Below are 15,068 nucleotides of genomic sequence, written 5' to 3'. Positions count from 1 at the left end.
CGACAAGAAAAAATAATGACTTTATTCAACAATTTTTCCTCTTCCCTGTCAATATGTTAAGCAGTTGGCGCAGTGCTGCGTTTCCATGTTTACGCGTTTCCATGCCTTGTGCTGCTCACGTGAAGCCAATACGGAGCCACTGTTCGGACGTAGAACCTGGAAGCTGCAACTGTTTTTACTACTTTTCTGGACATCAAATGTGGTAATTTCGTTAAAAAAAAAAAAAAAAAAAAAAAAAAAAAAATCTAGGATTTCATCAAAATATCTTAATTTGTGTTCCGAAGATGAACGAAGGTCTTACGGGTTTGAAATGAGGGTGAGTAATTAATGACAAAGTTAATTTTTGGATTAACTAACCCTTTAAACCATCAAACTTTTATTTTGACTTATTCTTAATGGTGGCCTTTGCGATTTGATAATTACACCAAGTCATATTGCGATTTTAGTTTAATTTCAATTAATCGTACAGCTCTAATTAGCCTAATAGGCTTTTTATTACGATACTGTGCTGTGTCTTATACGCATGCACTGCAGTTATTGTCTGTCACTTTAAATTCTTGAGCTCAATAAGTCAGGTGGATTCTGATTGGCTGTCAATGTTTTTATTGTTTAATCATCAGCTGGAAAAAAATAAAAAAATAGTAAAACTATTTTTATCATTAGAGTTATTATCCTTGGTTTGAACATGTAAACTCTCACTAGTTCTCTCTAATTTTTTAGCATCTGACAATATTTTGTCTCAAAACACAAAAAGAAAATGATTCATGTGTCCAAGAGGCATTTCTCCTCCCATTGAGAAATACAGAGACCACAGCTCACCCTGTAATCACACACAGCACACAGCCAAAGCAGTAAAAATAGACTTTGTTTTTGCAAGGTTCTGGGAGGGGCGACAGCAGGGTCGGGAACCCAGCACTGTAATCCACAACCCCAAACCTTAAATCTGAGAAGATACAGAGACATATACATAAACATAGTTTATTGATTCACAAGGGAACATTTATGAGGAATGCACAACAGATCTATGGCTAGAGAGGCACAAAGAAAGACAATAATACAGACAGACAGGAGAAAGAAACTATTAGCAAAACAAAAAATACAATGAACCTCTGATCCAGCCTGTAACAGAACTGAATAGCAAAACCACTTTCAGACGAAGACTGATATAGCCTATGATTAGGAAGAGAAACCAGCGCCCTTAAATTCTCACTTCACAGTTAACTCTCACATTGCTCATGCAAACAGCTGGTCATGGTTTCAACTTTGTGCCTGAGGAAAATTAAGATCTAAACTAAATAAAAATTTTGTTGAGTTAAAAATATTATATTGCAATCATTACGATCACAAGCTGTAATAACAAGAAGGATAGCATAATATTGTCTGTTTAACTGAATGCATCATTTAACTATCCACATTACTTGCATTATCATGTCTAGCTATATGAAAAATATTATTTTCATATAGACAATAAATGCATTGTTGCCAGAGAATGGGCTCCCTCTGACAAGACAGACCCTCATCAAAGGTTTACCTCTGGCTTCTTGATGGTAGCATTTGAAATGTGCATTTTTTGCAAAGCTGCTTTGAAACGATGTGTATTTTGAATATCGCTATACAAATAAAAGTGAACTGAATAATATTAAATTTTTCCATTACATTAATGCATAGAATATATTCATCGAACATCTTGAACATGACACACAGAAACATTCAATTAATCCACTAAAATTTAAATGGCTGCTGGCAAAAGGTTAAAGTAAAAAAAAAAAAAAAAGTGTCAATTTTTAATGCATCTTATTAAAATCATTGGCTGCATTCATTGCTGCATTGGTTGAAAGCCTGCTGGCAACAAACCCTACAAGAGTTATGAAAATCTTTACAATAATAAAAGGCTTTGCAATTGAAACAGGGTTTTCTTAAGGGGCTTATTTCAACTGGGCACTGATGAACAGCACTCTAGTGCGCAATGATCCACAAAAGAGGATCTGTTTCTCACGTTAAAGACAAACTGCGGTATTCTAGCACGCATTTGAAGTTAGTCGTGCATTGAAGTATTAAACATGCCTGAGCAAGAATTAAGAGTAGCAGAACCGCTAGCGATCATGTTCCGTCTATCATCCGCCAGCAGCATCAGCTCTGCATCCTCCAGCAGCCCACCGGGCCCCCACCCACCACAACACAAGCGATCAAATCCAGGTCGCACGACACGCCAGGACAAAAGATTCTTCACTGGCTGTTCTCTCGGCCCGGTGCGTACCAGAGCTCATGAACAGCCGCGATCAGGATACAGAGAGAACAGAGAAAGTGAGAAAGCACATTAAAACCCTCCGTGGATGTGGAAAACTAGGAGGTGCGAGGAAACACGCTAAACGTTATTAAAATGGGTCTCCCTAAACGTTCTCAATTAGGTTACAGAGAAACGAGGGGAGGCGACACCGACCCCGAAACAAGCACAGCAGCGGCATCCTTAATGAATGTCTAAAGACTGAATACAAACACAGTCACGCGCCCTAAGTCACATTTTAAAACACACACGCACTTCGACGCGGTAATATTACAGCTACTTACATATATGCAGGCGAGAGTGGGGAGGACCTGGACGTTTTAAGGACGGGCACGGGAAATTTCCAGCTGACGGGCGAACCGCTTTTCCATTTCAACGGCATGTTTTTCCAGTCAGCACCTCTGAGATACAGCGCGAATGAGAATAGCCGTCAAGAGCGAGTCCATGAAGAGGCGACCAGCGCGGGCTTCCATCCCCGGCAGCCCTCACCGAGAGCAGGGAGGAGGAAGAGCAAAATATAAAGAGGATCAGCCGCCGACACAGGCAGTTCTGTTTGAGGCAGTGCTTCTCTGCTTGAGGCAGCTCTGTCTGAATACCGCAGCGAAGGTTGCGGAAAACCGGAAGGAATGACACTTAAGCCTGAGCCGAGAGGTGAAAGGCAGGTGTGCCTGAGCCGAGCATCATCTCCTGAGAAAGAGAGAGGGGGATGATGATGGAGGGAGGGAAAAAAAATAGGCACCGTCGCGTCCGGTCAGCGCAGGGAAGAGGCATGCGCGGTCGGTGCACTGGATGCTCGGCTATAGTGCCACCTTGTTTGAATGCAGGCTGACTATGGCAAGCCTTATTAGCATTCATTTACTTAACTGCTATGGATTTTATGACAATAGTACTTTAAAAAGAAATAAATAACTATATAGTATCCCATTAAGCCCTGTAATGTCTATTCATTTAGTACTTATTCGTTACATACTAGTATGTTTTTCATTAAATTCTATAATCTGTGCTTCAGATATCAACTATTTACTCCTGGTTATAGAATAAGTACTATTATCGAATATATAGGCCTAATAAGTTTGAAATTAGACAATGACACTAGTCGCTATCTGATTACTATTAATTAAAAATTAAAGTATTATAACAAAAACATTTGCTAGTTAGATTTAAGGGCAGAAAAAAAAGTAAAATTGGCTTGCCATAGTTGACTGCAGAGCGCTAGTGAGTGTGTGAGAGCTCTGCACACAGATAATAGTTTAATGACCTGGCATAAAATGCAACATGAGTCGACTGCAGACACACGAAATCTAAAACCCAAGTGCAACTGTCTTGAACATTAAAGAACATCACTCCTGCTCCACAGTGTTGGTAAAGAATTTCTCACTGATGTCCATTATGAGAGACAGGTCTTTTCAAAACATAGCTAGCTAGGCGGCGCAAGCAGGGCACAAACTCCACTGCGGGGCTCTTCACCCACTACTGTGACAGCACATGTCAAAGAGGAGACAGAGAGGACAAGAAAGAGCTACCACATTCGTTTCTGCGATTATGTCCATCTTTGTTAAAAGTGCTGACAAGAAATCAGAATAGATGTCCTTTCACTTATAAAAACACTTTCTGGATGTGCTACCATACTTGAAAACGTGACCAAGTGCACATCACTCTCTCTGTTCTTTCGTGCCTTCCCCTATGCATCTCTCCCCTTCTCTCGCTGTCTGTCAGTGGCATGTGGTGGCCCTTCAGTCCCCTCACTATTTTGCTTTCTTTAGAGTCCAATGTAAAATTAATTAGCCATTTAAGTATGACATTTACACAGTTTAAAGGTTGATGGAACACACTTAGCTTGCAGCTTACACGATCAACAAGGAACCATTATAATACTATTCAAAAGTTATCATTACTCCACCCCCAAAATGCACAAGAACACAATGCAAGAGTCGATTGCTTCTTTATCATAGCTGAAGCAAAGCTAAAGAATGCTTTGTGAAAAATAAAGCAAAGGTGATGACCAAACGACAAGGAAGAACAAAAAAATAACTTACAGTACAAGCAAGGGTTTGTTGTTAGTTGCCAGCAGCACAGCAGCTTCAGACAAACAATGACACTTAAAACTGTCCTGTTAATATAGCTAAAGGCCCCGATATACTTCAGTTTTTTTTGTTTTTTTTTTGTTCTTCGTTTAGGAGTAAAACGAAGTTCGAAATGCGTGATCAGCCTTAACATTACAACAACAGCACATCTTGGTTCAGTGAAATATAGCAATCAAAATAAAAAAAAACAATGTTATGTATGGAGATGAAGCAACGCAACCTCTGTGTCCGTATTCAGGCCTTCCCTTTCTCTAATGTCTCTCCAGTGCTGGACAGCTTTTCTAATATTAATGCAGGTAAATTCAGAACCTCTAACCAACATAATTTTCTCATGTCAGATATTTATTTTATTTTTTTAAATCCTATTAACACTTTCCCCTTTAAAAAAACAAAACAAAACATACTACCACCATGTGTAGTCACGTGAGAACGCCCCGTCCAGTCAGCGGCATGGAAGCAACATTGTCGAGTCAACACACACAGACAATGCGCGAGCCCTGAAGTGAGATCACTTTTGCTTGTGTTCTCACAAAAGTTCATTAACTATGCGTTTAAAGGCTTAAAAAAAAAAGTTTGAACACTCAAATGAATTTACATCATTCAAGAACAACGATATGGAAGAGAGGAGCGCAGAAACTCATTGTCAATGCTGTCCTGTGATCACTAACGTAGCTAAGAAACTCAAAAGTTATAGCATATATTTTTCTACTTTTGTAGTAACTACTTACAACACAGCTTCACAATTTATAGATAGACAGTATGACTAATTCACACACACAATCCCTCTCATTAATGCATTCAAATAAACGTACTGGCACTGTCCTAATTTATCTGTATCTGATTTACAATGAGTAGAAATCTCTAAGAAATGTTACGAGCCATCGATAAAATAACTGCTGAAAGTGAGCTGTTATGTTGGAGCACTCTTTCACCTGGAAAAAATATCCCACCTATAATAGTCATAGCATATTTACAGTACAAACCTTGTAAGTGAACTAATTGTAATTGAGGTAAAATGTGCAATAAATTTAGATTTTGATTTTAGGTATATCGTCCACCCCTATTCCTCTGACTTTTCTCTTTTGTAATGTCTCTCAGCCATCTTCAAAATTCTTCAAATCTCCCAAGCTCAATCTCTCTTCTCCCCCATCATGAGTGTCTACACCCCCTACTGCTGACTGGCTACAAGTGTGTTGCAGTGCTCGGTCCAATCCACTTTCAATACCGTTTCTCAGAAATCACTTACTGTACCTTTAACTCAGCAAGGATTCATTAAAAGTGACAACAAAGGCTAGACATTGTATAAAAAATAAATTAAAAAATCTTAGAAAATTAAAAAAATATATATATATTTTGAACTTTTATTCAGCAAAGAATCTTGAAATAATGTGTCAGTTTCTACAAAACAAAGTTTAAAAGTTCACATGGCCTGCTGTGGATCCTGTTATAAGCTGGGCTTAGATCATCAGAGGCAATCAGCAGGTTAATTCTACCAGTGTCTCAAAAGCACAGGTCAGGTACAAAACTCATGAGCACACAGACTTCACAAGTGTACATAATCAGACAGCAGGTGAGAAATGTTCAGCTCACACACCATTATGATCAAACAACAAGAGATTAGTGCACATTAAAACCACAAATTTTGCCAAAAGCACAAGGATATACCTTTCCATCTTACATATACTGATCTTTAGCTAAAGATATAAAAAACATTTTAAAAGGACACATTGTGCCTCTAGCTGTAAGCCTGTGGCTCAGTACAGATGCGTCACTGTCTGAAGTGATAAACTGGACAGTGAATCTGTTAACAGAAGCCTTCATTAGAAGTTAATCACTGTCGGAACACTAACGGACACAACAGCAAATTAACCACTCACAAAATAAAAATCAATGTTTTTCTTTAGCTTACTTCTGACTCACCCACCACCATCTCCAGCTACTATGGATTCTCCATTAAGTATTACAGATAACAGCGACCGATTAGCATCTGCAAGAAAGGTAAGCTGTCTTTCATTCTGCTCTTCTGATTTAAATCCGTTTCTAGAAAGTCTAAATCTGGGTTGTGACCTCATGAAAAGCCACCCTCATCCAAATGAAGCTGACATGAAAGAAACTTGATTTGCATTTCAAGACATGACACTGCAATTTTCCATGTTTCTAATCTTGTTGAGACAAGTGTTTGGAGTAGACAGGTGGGACGGCAGTATCTGAGAGGGGCAAAGAGGGCTTTACTGAACCCACGGACATGAATATGCATCATAGACGAGAGTGAAAGTACCTGGCAGTGGCCACTACAAACGCAGATCGGAGAGGAACATTTGAATCAACCCATTGTCAAATTTAAATTTTAGTCAAGCAAGCAGCTCAGGTACATCCAAGAAACTCTGAGAACGTCTTTGGTGGAAGGGCAGAAAACAAGATGACAGTCCTTGGAGGAGCCTGAGTTCATACCTGCAAAGTCGTTGCCTTTCTACAGTTTAAATTTCTTGTCCTTATTTGAAACAGGCCATTTACAGAGTTTGTGCAAATGCCTGTAACTTTTTTCCATCCGTCTGCAGCAGGGGTCTCCAACCTTGTTTCATTTGAGAGCTACTTTTTTTTCCTCAAATTAACAACAATCCAAACTGATATTGAAAGAGTTTTTGTATACACACGTCACCCTTTAAAGGGATAGTTCACCCAAAAATGAAAATTCTGTCATCATTTACTCCCCCTCAAGTTGTTCCAAACCTGTATGAATTTCTTTGTTCTGCTGAACACAAAGGAAGATATTTGAAAGAATGTTAGTAGCCAAGCAGATCTCACTACCATATTTTTTCCCACTATGGTAATCAACGAGGGACGAGATCTGTTTGGTTACAAACATTCTTCCAAATATCTTCCTTTGTGTACAGCAGAACAAATAAATTCATACAGGTTTGGAACAACTTGAGGGTGAGTAAATGATGAAAATTTTCATTTTTGGGTGAATATCCCTTTAATGCCAGAAAATAAGAACAGAATCAGAGAATACAGTTCTTTATGGAAAACATTACTTTGCGTTAGGTCTGCACAATATATCGCGATTTATCACAAATTTTAAATCGCATGCGATTTGGCAAAGACTGTGATTATTTTATACGCAGCTTGTCAGAGCTGTACAGCTCTGTGATCAGTAGTAAATGCTTCTCCATCTGAAAGCCAGAGGGCGCTGGAGTTTGCAGGTATGCAAGAAAGTCAGTGAATACTGTTTAAATATTTCACCCAAAAAATTTAAGTTATAAGGCTGGCTATTTATACACATTTCCTAATTCAATTCAATTCAATTCAATTCAATTCTGATTTAAAAGCTCTCGATCTGATTCTGATTTCAACTTGATTCTGATTCATTTGGGTTAATTTCATTTATAACGTCCATTTTGCTTACATATAAAAGGACATTCTTAGCTACTGCTGTAAATTGGTAAACTTTCATTTAAAAAATGATTTTAAATAAAAAAGAAGGTATTTTTTCCATTTTGAGTCCTTGAATCAAACTAAACTGGTTGCACTCTGTTTTTGATTGACTAAAAAGAATCAGTTCATAAGAGTTGCTCATGAATCGGACAACACCGACTGAAAGCTTTGGCAAAATATGACCATTATATGGCAAAATATTGCCATGAGGCTGCAGCATAGATTCAGCAGTCCCTGCACAACTGCTGAAAACACAGAGAAAAAGATCTTGGGACTTCAAGTACAAAAGAAAAAAAAACTATCCTTTACATAAAAGATGATATTTTGGGCTGGTCTTTTCCATGCAATTACAATTAATGGTGACAACAAATGTCAAGCCTCCAAAAGGACACAAAAGTCTCAAAAACATTCTCTGCTGCATTGTATGTTTTCTGAAACCATATGATAGCTTTGTGTGAGAAACAGGCTAGAATTTTTTGAACTATTCCTTTAAGGAGTTATTTTTAGTTTATTAAAACACTTGCATGTTAAAATCCATTACAGTGGCTTCAAAAACTATTTAACTCAACACACATACATATCCGCTCTCTTTCGCACACATACACAAATGTAATTGGCAGGCAAAAAAACCCCAGCAAAGTCCATTACCGGCACAAATCCCAGCTAATTCCATTAGTAAAGCAAATATCGTCCTATAACAGGGCCAACAACAAGAGACAAACAAGATAAGAGTGACTTTACAGCACTCCATTAGTAGCGCATGTTATAGGCCTATCTGTATATGTGCCTAAGCCGTCATGTGTATATGAGCATGTGAGAAATAGACGTGCACTTATAGAGAGGAAGAAAAAGTACTGAGAGTTTCAGACAGTAATAAACACACACAACATTAACCTCTACAATCAATCAGATGAGTCCCACTCCTCACACTACCTGCCTTTCTGCTACTCCTCGTGCCTCACTCATCATTTTCTCACGTGAGAGAGCAAATGTTCTTCATCCTATTACACCCTACACTCTCGCTGCCCTCCTTACCCCTTAATCACTCTATTAATACATTTCTATGAATAGCTACGGCTCACCCTCGCCACACATTTAGCACTTAATTAAGTGGGTGAGGACAGAGGGGTGTGTGTATTTAAGAGCGACAGAGAGCGATGCTATTATAAACCTTCAGTCTCAGCCATCGTTTTGTTCCTGCATTGTGCAGTGGTAAACAACATGGCACTAATGCAACACTCCCTCGCTGTTGTCTAAAGCAGTTCCTGTTCCACAGCTCTCAATAGCTCACCTGCACAGCCTGAAGCCAAACACTGCAATGACTTCAGCTAGTACCTCCCACAATACATCTGATGTCATGTGTGGCAAGCAGCTATGTAATGTCACATGGAAATAAAAGATGAATAATTTAAACAACTTATGCCAGTCGCTAGGAAAGTGAAACCAATCTTTACTCAACTTTCCCAGAATCAGTTCATGATCAATGAAAAAGGCTGCATGTTTGCATGGAGACTGATAGAGGAATCTTTTCGACTATGTAGAAAGGTTAGAGGTACAACTAATTCGGGCCAATGTGATGGAAATAATGACATAAATAAAACTACTACCACTACTACTACTACTACAACAAATAATTATAATAAAAAATATATACATTTCATGGCAAATTTAAAATTCCTACTAACTTTTTGCCACACCTGCCAATAGAGTGCCCCAGGGATGACGCGTTTTTGTAGGCAAAACCCGGAAGCGAGTTAGCGTTTTACCGGTTCCAACGCGTAAAGTCTATGGGTTTTTGCTAAATCGCCTGAAATAAGGTCTGTGGTAAACAAAGCCTCTAAATACTTTCACGTTTTGATCTATGACATAAAACACACCAGTTATAACCCACTTGTGATTTTTTAAACTTTTACCATGTCTTAAATTTGGCGGTTGCTAACAAATTGCTAAAAGGGACTACTTCCTTTGGCTGGGACTTTAGACGTCATCATGACAAACAGGACATTTGGACAGCATTTCTCATGAAAAAGTGGATAAGTATTCATACACAGCGCATATATAATCAGTGAGCATGTTTTAAAATAGAGTTGTTTTCTAAATAAAGTTTGAGGACGCTTGGTGGTGACGACGTTGATCCGCGACCATGGTGTGCTGTAGTCATAACCCTTTGTTAAACACAGAGCTTATTTTCTGCCATTTTCCAAAAATCTATGGGAAAAATGAATAGGCTTTCAGTCGAGGGGAACCCGTGCGCTGCTAACTTCCGGGTTGGCCTACAAAAACGCGTCATCCCTGGGGCACTCTATAGCCGGCGACTTAAGAAAATGTACCAGCCATGAAACGTTTTTTGCAAAAAAGGCAGTAATGACACCAACATTTTAGATACCAGTGAAAATTTCTACACTACAGCTAAAATCACTAGCCTACTAATATAAATTTAAAACATTATTAAAGTAAACAGTAAGTAATAAAATAAGAACAAATAATCAAACAAGCAAAAGCACAAATAAATACAATGAAATAAAGATACAAATGAAATAAACAATGCTTTTCAGGTTTTTCAGGTCGGTCTAACAGAAGTTTTCAGGTAGAGAAATTTAATAAAGTAAGCAAAATGTAAAAACACTGCAGACTTCACTGTATAAATTAAACATCCTTATTGATTAATCCTTAATAAAAGTTACAAAAGATATTCAGACAAGAGCTGTTAGTGATTTTTTCTTTGTCCTTTGTTGTTTGATTAACTTAAAAACAGACGCAGAAACATTAGGCTACAGTCACTTTAAGAGCGAACGCACAGATAATATAGCCTGATACTGTACATATGTTTACACTGTCAACTGTTAATGTTCACTTAAGACATAACGACTATGTTCAGTAGGATACTCGCTATTTTTTGAGAATTTTGTTTGAATTTGTCCAAAAAGACATGAAAGAGAGTGCAGTTTAGTATTCACGCTGTCTGTTTGGGCAAGAGCTTCGGATGTGTGCATGCACAAAACGTTCCACACACAGCCCGCAAAAGAAATGAGCTCCCTTTCGAGTCGTCTTCTTGTCAAAACTTAAGCTTTCGTTACAATGCAGTGATGGCCCATCAGCTGTCCCGAGCATTGTTCACATTTGCTCATGTTCATGCATTGTTAGAATTCATAAAAATGTTACCGGCCAGCTGGCGAGTGACACTGTATGTATGTATGTACAGTGGTGGTCAGAATTATTGGCACCCTTGGAAAATATGATCAAAGATGACTGTAAAAATAAATCTGCATTGTTTATCCTTTTGATCTTTAATTCATAAAATTAGCAAAAATCAAGCCTTTCATTGAAGGAAAAGAATTGAAAGTAGGGAGAAATTTTGTTTTTTCTCCAAAACACGTTGGCCACAATTATTGGCACCCTTTTATTCAATACTTTTTGCAACCTCCTTTTGCCAAGATAACAGCTCTGAGTCTTCACCTATAATGTCTGATGAGTTTGGAGAACACCTGACAAGAGATCAGAGATCATTCCTTCATGCAGAATCTCTCCAGATCCTTCAGATTCCCAGCTCCATGTTGATGCTTCTTCTCTTCAGTTCACTTCACTCATTTTCTTTAGGGTTCAGGTCAGGGAACTGGGAAGACTATGGCAGAAGCTTCATTTTGTGCTCAGTGACACATTTGTGTGCTGGTTTTGATGTTTGTTTTGGATCATTGTCCTGATGGAAGATCCAACCATGGCCCATTATTAGATTTCTAGCAGAAGTGGTCAGGTTTTTATTTTTTATCTGTTGGTATTTGATAGAATCCATGATACTATGTATCTGAACAAGATGTCCAGGACCTCCAGCATTAAAGATCCAGCAGTATATATAACCGTGGACATGGGGTACTTTTTATACATGTGTGCACCAAACCCATCTGGTGGCTTTGCTGCTAAAAAGCTCTTTTTTAGTTTCATCTGACCATAGAAGTCAGGCCCATTTGAAGTTCCAGTTGTGTCTGACAACTGACAAACTTCTTAATTATTACCCGGATAGTGAAAATGGCTTTAGCTATTTTCTTACAGCCACTTTCTATTTTGTGAAGCTCAACAATCTTTTGCTGCACATCAGAACTATATTCTTTGGTTTTACTTATTGTGATGAATGATTTTGGGATTATTTGGCCTTTGTGTTTCCTCATGTTTATACTCCTGCGGAACAGGAATTCATGGCTGGACAATTTCATGTTCATAAAAAAAAATATATATATAATATTATTATTTATTATTATTATTATTATTATTATTATTATTATTATTATTATTATTATTATTATTATTATTATTATATATATATATATATATATATATATATATATATATATATATATATATAATACAATATTATATAATACTATACTATATTATATTATATTATATTATTTTATATTATATTATATATTATATTATATTAATGAAAAAAATAAATATATAATATATTATTATTATTTTTATTATATATATATATATATATAATAAAAAATAATAATAATATTATATTATATATTTTTTTCATTCATATATAATATAATATATGAATGAGTAATATACTTCAGAGATATTTTACTCATTTACTCAAAATTCTAGGGGTGCCAATTGTGGCCAATGTGTTTTGGAGAAAAACATTTATTTCATAATGTGATTTTCCCCCAACTTTCAATTCTATTCCTTCAATGAGAGGTTAGATTTTTGCTAATTTTATGAATTAAAGATCAAAAGGATAAACAATGCAGATTTATTTTTACAGTCATCTTTGATCATATTTACCAAGGGTGCCAATAATAACCACCACTGACTGTATGTATGTATGTATGTATGTATGCATGTATGCATGCGTGTATGCGTGTATGCGTGTGTGTGAGAGAATCAATCAATCAATCAATCATACACATATATATATATATATATAAGTGCGCATTTGCATCTTATCTCATACAAACATATTTCCTAGAAACAAGAGCAGGGTTTCCTTGACTGCAAAATAGAAACATAAAATGGCACAGCAGAGATAATTGGCATAAAAATGGTTTTAAATGTTAAATCACTCGTCACTGTGAAAAGATCTGTGCTACACACTCAGAAAGTGAGTTTCAATAACTGTGTGGGCTTAAGCGAGAACATTTCAAAGAACATGCTGCTTCTCAGTGAGAACAAACGGCAGAATTAAAAACAAGAATAAAAACAAAAGTGAAATATTACAATTTAAAATATTAACTTAAACTCAAACATTTAATCTCATTATCATCAACGTTGAAAACAGTTGTGCTGCTTAATATTCACGTTGAAACCATGAAACTATTTCAATATTCAAAAGAATAGTATTTATGATGGTGATATGTTTATGTAATATTTTTTGTTATCAGACACATTGATTCAGAGCTAATATAGTCATAGATCGATGTTTAAACTGCATCATATTCTGGTCTTGTCTAAAAAGGGACTTTAAATGAATGATCAAGATACTGAAAACAACAGTCCTTAAAACCAGACTGAAGTCAAATAAAAACAAGCCGCTCAATTTTTATGAATCAAAACCAAACTGCATTTTCAACTTGACAAAATAATACACATTTTGATCTTTCTTGTCAGAGGCAGAGAACAGTCTCCCTGTCTTTTGTAAAGCATTTTGTAAACAAGGTCCTACATAAATAGTTTTTTCTTGAACAAGTTTTAAACTGGTTGGGAAGTGATTCATTATTTAATAAAAAGAGCTTTTAATATTCTGCATTTTTCCTTGCTCTTTAGTGTATAACTGACAAGCTATGAGAGATCAAATGATTTCTTTAAATGGAAGTTGTTGAAACTTACTGACTTTCTACGCTTAGTTATGATATATGGAAATTATGCAAAACATCATATAACAAGACTTTCATCTGAAACAAACCTTGTCTTTATGTACAAAAAGGGATGAAGGGAGAGAAGAGGCAATAATAGCCACTAGACGATCAGCATGTCATGAAGGTTTTGATCAGAGAGCATTTGGTGGCTGTATGATCTAGCAAAGTATTTTTGGCAAAGCTTAAAGAAAATCCACAATTAATCCGCATTTGTCATTTTCAAAGCATTTTAGGAAGAGCAGAGAAAGAAAGCGAGAGAGAGCGAAAGATAGAGCGAGAGAGGGGCTCACTTGATTAAGCACTTAAGGAAGGACAGAAAAAACAGCTGACAAGGCAGGAAGGGACAAGTATAGATTTAAAAAAGGCTAAGAAGAAATGAGGTATGGGTGAAATAAGTAAGTGGACGAAAAGTGTCACAGCGAGCGATGACAATGGCTAAAGAGGGAGAGAGAGGAAAGTTCACAGATAATTTTCTTATGTGAATTACCATCATCATGCTGTACTTAAAGACCGTTAACAGTCTTTAAACTGCTAGGGGGAAAATGGATAAACCAAAGCAACAATCAACCACCCAGCAGCGCTATTACAAATCTCAAAAGTTACTTGAGATTGCGTTACCAGTTCAGACTCTCCTACAGGAAGCTGTTGCCATAGCAACCTCGAAAAGTATACAACAGATGGTTGAGGGTCCTAAACAGCTTAAAGACAGGATCAGTGTGTGCTAGAGAGTTTACGAGAGTGACAGAAACCAGCAAAATAGAATAGAAGACACACAAGCACGTCATCATTTCGGATGACAATCACATAAGCGCAAACAAAAGATAGTAGGTGTTTTATAAGAACTTTTGTGAGCAAATTCTGCAAACACTTAACTAATCAAGGTGATTTGTTATTGGATGTATGAAGTTCACATCAAAGACCCCTTAAAACATAAGTCCTTTCACTCGGCAGCCATCTTTGAAATGCCTCTTGGGCATGCAAGTGCAGCTCCTATCTCTTTGAATGGGGAAACATCAAATTCTTCAAAGCTGTTTGCCAAGCTTGATTAAATTTCATATTTGAAATCACCAGTGAAATCTGACAACAACTGTCTCATAAATTCTGTTTCTAATTTATTTATTTATTCTGCCATTATATTGCGTGTTACTCTTTCTCCCATTCAAAACAATACTGGTGACGCGTCGTGTTATTCTATAGTCTTTGTTCACAGTTGACTAGTGTTGTCACAATACTAGAATTTCTAACTTTGATACAAAACCTTGAAAAAAAATTTTTTTATATTTATATATATATATATATATATATATATATATATATATATATATATATATATATATATATATATATATATATATATATATATATATATATATATAGCTATAGCTATGTGTTTGTACAGGGATTGAT

At 36.6% G+C, this 15,068-nt stretch overlaps 1 protein-coding gene across 7 annotated transcripts in view; it reads right to left on the bottom strand.

Moving 5' to 3' along the window:
• Positions 1 to 15,068, bottom strand: part of klhl13 (kelch-like family member 13) — a 60,693-nt gene that overhangs the window by 28,827 nt on the left and 16,798 nt on the right. Inside the window, exon 1 of one of the 7 annotated variants that reach the window (XM_067406346.1) lies at positions 2,569 to 3,196. The exons of 5 other annotated variants lie outside the window; for them this stretch is intronic. In XM_067406346.1, the coding sequence (XP_067262447.1) occupies positions 2,569 to 2,666 (98 nt within the window). In that variant the 5' untranslated portion in view covers positions 2,667 to 3,196. Of the gene's footprint in view, positions 1 to 2,568; positions 3,197 to 15,068 lie in introns of those variants that run through there. One more of the 7 variants, XM_067406349.1, reaches the window with a different exon arrangement.

Source organism: Chanodichthys erythropterus, chromosome 13 (genome assembly GCF_024489055.1).
Source record: "Chanodichthys erythropterus isolate Z2021 chromosome 13, ASM2448905v1, whole genome shotgun sequence".
NCBI lineage: Eukaryota > Metazoa > Chordata > Actinopteri > Cypriniformes > Xenocyprididae > Chanodichthys > Chanodichthys erythropterus.
This window is presented reverse-complemented; position numbering and strand designations above follow the sequence as displayed.